Source organism: Chiloscyllium plagiosum, chromosome 50 (genome assembly GCF_004010195.1).
Source record: "Chiloscyllium plagiosum isolate BGI_BamShark_2017 chromosome 50, ASM401019v2, whole genome shotgun sequence".
In the NCBI taxonomy this organism is placed as follows: domain Eukaryota; kingdom Metazoa; phylum Chordata; class Chondrichthyes; order Orectolobiformes; family Hemiscylliidae; genus Chiloscyllium; species Chiloscyllium plagiosum.
Window position 1 is genome coordinate 325,501 of NC_057759.1, and position 6,234 is coordinate 331,734.

Consider the following 6,234-nt stretch of genomic DNA (forward strand, 5'->3'; position numbering starts at 1 on the left):
ATCTGGAAATAATTGAGGTCAAATTTTATTCTTTACCTTTCAGCATCCAGCGACTGAGTGAGAGTGAATTTAGTCTTGTGCTGCCACTCTGTAACTCAGTTCACGTCTCCTGCAGTGAAGAAAAACAGCCAAAATTCTTTAATTGTTTGTGCCAGTAGGAATCATGTGCAAGTGAAAAAGTAACACAGTGCAACAGAGAGGATTCTGTGCTGTTCTTCAGAGTCAAGGTAGGAAACACAATAAACCTTTTGTATCTTGTATAGTGTGGAATCTAACGGGCAGTAATGATATTAAAATGTCCGTCTTCAGAACGCCATTAGTTTTTGTTTCAGTGTATATTGATTTACTTTTCTGAACACTGCTGAACTAACAATCAGTGTAAACTGAATTCATTTGCAACTAAGTAAAAGGGTGACAAACAATTCAATTGCATTGGAGCTGACTGACCATAATGTTCCTTGTACAGAAAAGACAATTGATTCATTCACTTCTATTTTCTGATGGAGACAGAACATTACCCTGCTCTGTCGTGTGATGACACACCATTAACAGTACTCTTTGGGTTACTCTATAGTAGGAAGGAGGAAAAGAAAAGGAGGGTTTTTTTTGGTATGCAGTGTACAATATGTAAACTGCCAAATTCAATTTATTGAACAATTAACACTGTTCAACTCTGCTTGAAAATAAAATGAGTAGTTCTACAAACCTACTAATTTTTGCCTTTTCTTTTCCCTTTCTCCACTGCTTTGCAGGGTGGTTCTTAGATTCCACTGATACATTTTGTAAATTGCAGATAGATGTCATGCTTTTTCTGAGATACGTTCCAGGGAGGGGGAAGAGGAGTGCAGAGCTCTTTGTAGAAAATTGCAACCAATTTTGAAAGAAGTACATAATTATCTAAAAACAAAAGGTTTCTGCTTGGACTGAACCAGACAAAACAAAGTCTTCTACTGCAATATGAAGAAGTGGAGAATAATGATGTTATAAAGATGGGGATGGCAGCTCCTCTGCTACCATGATACATTTATGCAATTGGATGCTGCATGCTCAGGATGAAAATTGACAAAGTCTTCTACTGCAATATGAAGAAGTGGAGAATAATGATGTTATAAAGCTCCTCTGCTACCATGATACATTTATGCAATTGGATGCTGCATGCTCAGGATAAAAATTATTAGCTGGTTGTTTCTGATCATGCAGACTCAAAAGTTTTCTAGGGCCTGATTCTGTGCTGTAGGCCTCTCTGACCAGGGATTTGTGGGTAGAAATAATTTTGAATGTAACATTTTGCAATGTCAATAGAACAGTATAGCTGTTCGACATTGTAATGTGTGTCAGGATGGTGGATGTTTTTGAAAGTCATTATAAGTCCGAGAGAGAGAGAGACTGTGTGTTAGGGGTGGGGGCGGAGAGGGGAAACATTTGGTTACATACATCTATGTCAGGCTTTGACATAGAATGTGCACTTGGAATTTATATTATTTGATTGCTGTGTCTATATTCGTGACAAAAGATTACTTGTCGTTCTCGGTTACTGATAGTTGAAATGTTTCCTTCAATAACAAATTTGTACTTGATCCACTTTACACATGGTTATTCAAAGGAATTACGTCAGCAATTTGTTCCCTTTGATTTTAACATTAAAGCTATCGTTAATAAATGCAGACAATATAAACATTAGTGGATTTGTGGGTGATGTATAAGCTTGTCAAAGGATACCCCAAGATATAGATCACTTGCAGATATGGGCGGAAAAATGATATTGAGTTTAATCCGGCATGGTTTCAGAGGGTGGACTTTGGGAGATCACATGTTAAGGAAAGGTATACAGTAAATGGCTGGACACTCAACATCATTGACATACAAAAGGATCTTGGGGTTCCAGTCTGTTGCTCCCTGAAAGGGGCTATGCAAGTATTCAGGGTGGTATCTGAAAGGCAGCATGTGGCATGCTTGCCTTATTGGTCAGGGAATTGAGTACAAGTGTCAGGATGTCATATTGCAGCTTTATAAGACTTTGGTTAGGTCATGCTTAGTTTTGTGACAGAAGATTAATTCTGTCCTTCTTCGTTACTGATAGCGGAAATGTTTCCTTCAATATTTGTACTCACTATCGACTTATTATGGTTGTTCAAACTAACAACATCGTCTATTTGTTCACCTCTATTGTAACGTGAAAATTATATTTTCTAAAGTTCATAACCCACGAGGACAGCCTCAGTCGGGACCTTGGGTTCCTGTCACACTATACACTATCTCACACACACACCTATGCCCACACCCTCTCACAGGCTTATACACCATCACACTCATACACACAAACATTTGCATATGTACTCACACTCACAACCCAAGGAAACCTAAACACATAAATAGAAAGCAGGCCATACCACCAGTGCTTCAGCCGGAGGCTCATTGATGATGTAACTTAGAATGGTAGAAAACGTCTAAAACAAACCTTCCAGTTCAGCAAACAAACCTATATCCAGAAGTCTCTCAAATTGAGATGCATGGTTACGGTTGATGGTCAGAATTTTTTATTTAATGTAGAGAGTGGTAGGAGTAGAATGCACTGCTAGGGGTGGTGATGGAGGCAGATACAATACAGGTAATGAAAGGACTTTAAAAATAAGCAAATTAATATTCAAGAAATAGAGGGATATGGACCAAGGGCAGGCAGAAGGGATTAATTTCATTCGGTGTCATGTTCGGCACAACTTTTTAGGCTAAAGGACCCTTTCCTGTACTGCACCATTCGATGTTCAGATTTAATGCAGTGTATATTTCAGCTGAAAATTCATTCAAGTTGATTGGAACTGGTTGCATGGATTGAGAATATAGAGCAAAAAATATAAACTTCTATTTCCTTGGTGGTGGTTAGTTCTTGGTTTGAACATATCTCTCTGGAAATGGAGCTCAATGTGAACCTAACTCAATTCACTCTGATCATGGAAAGGATGTACTTCGCTGTGACAGTGGAAACACACCTGCTGTTTGTTCGAAGCAGCTGGTCACACTTAGCTCTGTACTGAGAGAATATTACATTGCATTGGTCCTTTGAGTACTTGCCTGGAGGAAGATAGAAGAGATACCTCCTGTAAATCAACATCAGTTGTGACTGGCATCAATATAACATTCAGTTAATAATTAGGATTTTTTGTTCAACACCAGCAATTTAAACAGAACCACAGGTCTGATTCCATTCCTGCTCTGAGCTGCTCCTTATCCATTTTTTTTCTTAAAATTCTAACACCAGTTGAGTGAGATTCAGAAACTAAACAATAGCCATACAGCTCCATGAATGGGGCCATCTGATTTTTATTTCAAAAATATACTTTATTCATAAAATATTTTATGATCTGTACAATTGGTCTTGGCATACATACGTAAACATTCAATTTCTTGGTATACAGAGACAAAATAATAATTCATATATACAGGTCTGTACGATTACTATCTACATATTTAGTTGGGGGTCAGCAGAGCCCCCCTACTGCGTCAGACCCCTATGCTTCGGCAGGCAGACGTTACACAGTGGTCTTTCCCCACCGCACCTGTTGCAAGTGTCCATGTGGATATGAGAGTTTATACCGGTCAGTTCCGGCTTGGTGAATGTGTGGGTGTAGTTATCAAACTGTAACTTTCAGTATATGGTAAATATATTTACATATTTACACAGCAGAGATAGCAGAGTCTGATTGATAACTAGAGAATCATGACAATAATACAGCATTGAGGCAGCCATTTCTGATTGGTCCCATTGTCCAGCCCCGCCTAACGTTGTTTCAATTCCCAATCAGATATCTGCCTCATTCCCCAATCCGGAGAGGGTACGGGGAGGAGGGAGGAAAGTACCAGCGCCAAATCATCAACCGCTTTTTGCAACTTGAAAAGCCCGCCAATTTCCAAACAGTGTGTTTTACACTAAAAAATGAAGTACAAAAAGCTGACTAAGTTTAAAAAAAAAACTCATGTTAATTTACTTTTAGTTCACAGTCTTCCTCTCCCTCATTTGCTCACCTGTATCTGTCCATTTCTGATCTTGGGTGGGTTATTTTTTAAACCTTGAAAAGAGGCTGAAACAAAACGGGCCAAACACTGCCGTCTGCAACCTGTCTTCTCACTTCACATTTCAGTCGCACGCCGGCATGCTAATAAAGCAGCACACATTCTTCCGGCTCAGTATCGATGGCGAACACCGTTTACGACGACATTTTAAAGTTGTCCTCCCTTATCGGTCTCGAACAGAATCAGCAATAATCGCCACATTTCAGTCCGGCAGCTGTTTTGGTGTTCTCTCGGTTCACTTTGAAAGCCTCTCACCGACAGCAGAAAGTGTATTGCTGTTTACATTCTGAAAAGTCGGATTAAATCTGCGCATTGGCAATGTAGCACCAAAGATGAAAATACATCAGTGGGACTGAAAGCTGTGGGCACTTCCAACAGGGCTTTCAGCAATTTGAACTGTTTATGAAATCACTCTCCCCACCTCGTCAATTTGCAACTCACTTATAAAATCAAATATAGTATGTGACTAAAAATACCTGCTCAAGAATCACATGCAGACCAGAACTAATCAATCTTAAAAATGACTCACTGGTGCTTAATCTGCTGTCTCTCTACTGACAAGGGAAGAGGCTGTATGTGATGTTTGAGGCTGTTTCTTACCCCACCCCCCCCTCTGGATCTCCCGGGAGCTGATGGTGCTGCGCTTGTTGTAATGGGCCAGGCGGGAAGCCTCCCCCGCGATGCGCTCGAAAATGTCGTTGACGAACGAATTCATGATGCTCATGGCCTTGGAGGAGATGCCGGTGTCGGGGTGGACCTGCTTCATCACTTTGTAGATGTAGATGGAGTAACTTTCTTTCCTGGTCCTTTTCCTCTTCTTGCCGCCCTTCGCTGACGTCTTCTTGATGATTTTCTTCGCGCCCTTCTTGGAGGTTTGCTGTGCTTTCTTCTCATCCGCCATGACGCCGCTCGCTTTCAATTACAAAATAATAGAAAGTGGGCTCGGAGCTCCCTTTTTATAGACTGACAGCGTCATCAATGTTAATAAGGGATTGAGGAAAGCCTGGTTCCTGATTGGGTAGTTAACACGGAGTCATTCCCAAACACTCACCTTCTGTGATTGGTTAGAATGGGACCCAATGTGGAGCTGTCAGAATCTGCAACGAAATGTGAAGTGGATGGTGATTCTGTTCCTGTCAGCCTGACTGAAGAAGATTTGTTTTATGCCTGTGACACAGAAAGTGACTGTGGAATTGGTTCGGTTTCCTTTTGCTCGTTGTTGTGAAGGTGTGGGAAAAGATGTGTTTCTCCGCATGTCTGTTTCTGGTCCTCTCTCTGGGCTGGAATTAATACTGAGATTACCATTTTTCTCAGTGCCATTTTTCACCATTTAATACTGAGTTTACCATTTTTCGCCAGAGACCCGGGCAACTCAATTCCCACCTCGGGCAACTGTCTGTATGGAGTTTGCACATTCTCCCCGTGTCCGTTGGGTTTCCTCTGGGTGCTCCGGATTCCTCCCACAGTCCAAAAGATGTGCAGGTGAGGTGAATTGTCCATGCTAAATTGCCCATAGTGTTCGGTGAAGGGGTAAATATAGGGGAATTGTGGGTGTGTTGCGCTTTGGCGTGTCGGTGTGGACTTGTTGGGCCAAAGGGCCTATTTCCACACTGCAAGTAATCTAATCTAATCTTAAAAAGATGTCTCAAAGCAGGAGACAATAAGAAAAATGAGAAGACTGACATTTTTATTTGCCTGCGTGTACTCAGCTCTGAGAATATGTTGTTGTGGTTCTGTTCGCCGAGCTGGGAAGTTGTGTTGCAGACGTTTCGTCCCCTGTCTAGGTGACATCCTCAGTGCTTGGGAGCCTCCTGTGAAGTGCTTCTGTGATGTTTTCTCCAGCATTTATAGTGGTTTGTCTCTGCCGCTTCCGGTTGTTAGTTCCAGCTGTCCGCTGCAGTGCTCGGTATATTGGGTCCAGGTCAATGTGCATATTGATTGAATCTGTGGATGAGTTCCATGCCTCTAGGAATTCCCTGGCTGTTCTCTGTTTGGCTTGTCCTATAATAATAGTGTTGTCCCAGTCGAACTCATGTTGCTTGTCATCTGCATGTGTGGCTACTAAGGATAGCTGGTCATTTCGTGGCTAGTTGGTGTTGTGTTCATGGATGCGGACCATTAGCTGTCTATGTAGTGTACAAAATCCCATGCAAGGACTGCACAAAA

General features: G+C 41.5%; 1 protein-coding gene across 1 annotated transcript; it reads right to left on the reverse strand.

The window, feature by feature from the left end:
* Positions 1–4,603: 4,603 nt before the first annotated feature.
* Positions 4,604–4,995, reverse strand: LOC122544484 (histone H2B 1/2-like). Its single transcript, XM_043683724.1, has one exon. It carries the CDS (start codon positions 4,967–4,969, stop codon positions 4,604–4,606), a length of 366 nt encoding a protein of 121 aa, XP_043539659.1. The 5' UTR covers positions 4,970–4,995.
* Between the last annotated feature and the right edge of the window lie 1,239 nt (positions 4,996–6,234).

What these genes read in the sequence shown, in the direction of transcription:
- LOC122544484 (XM_043683724.1), bottom strand. Translation starts at nt 4,969, where the DNA reads ATGGCGGATGAGAAGAAAGCACAGCAAACCTCCAAGAAGGGCGCGAAG.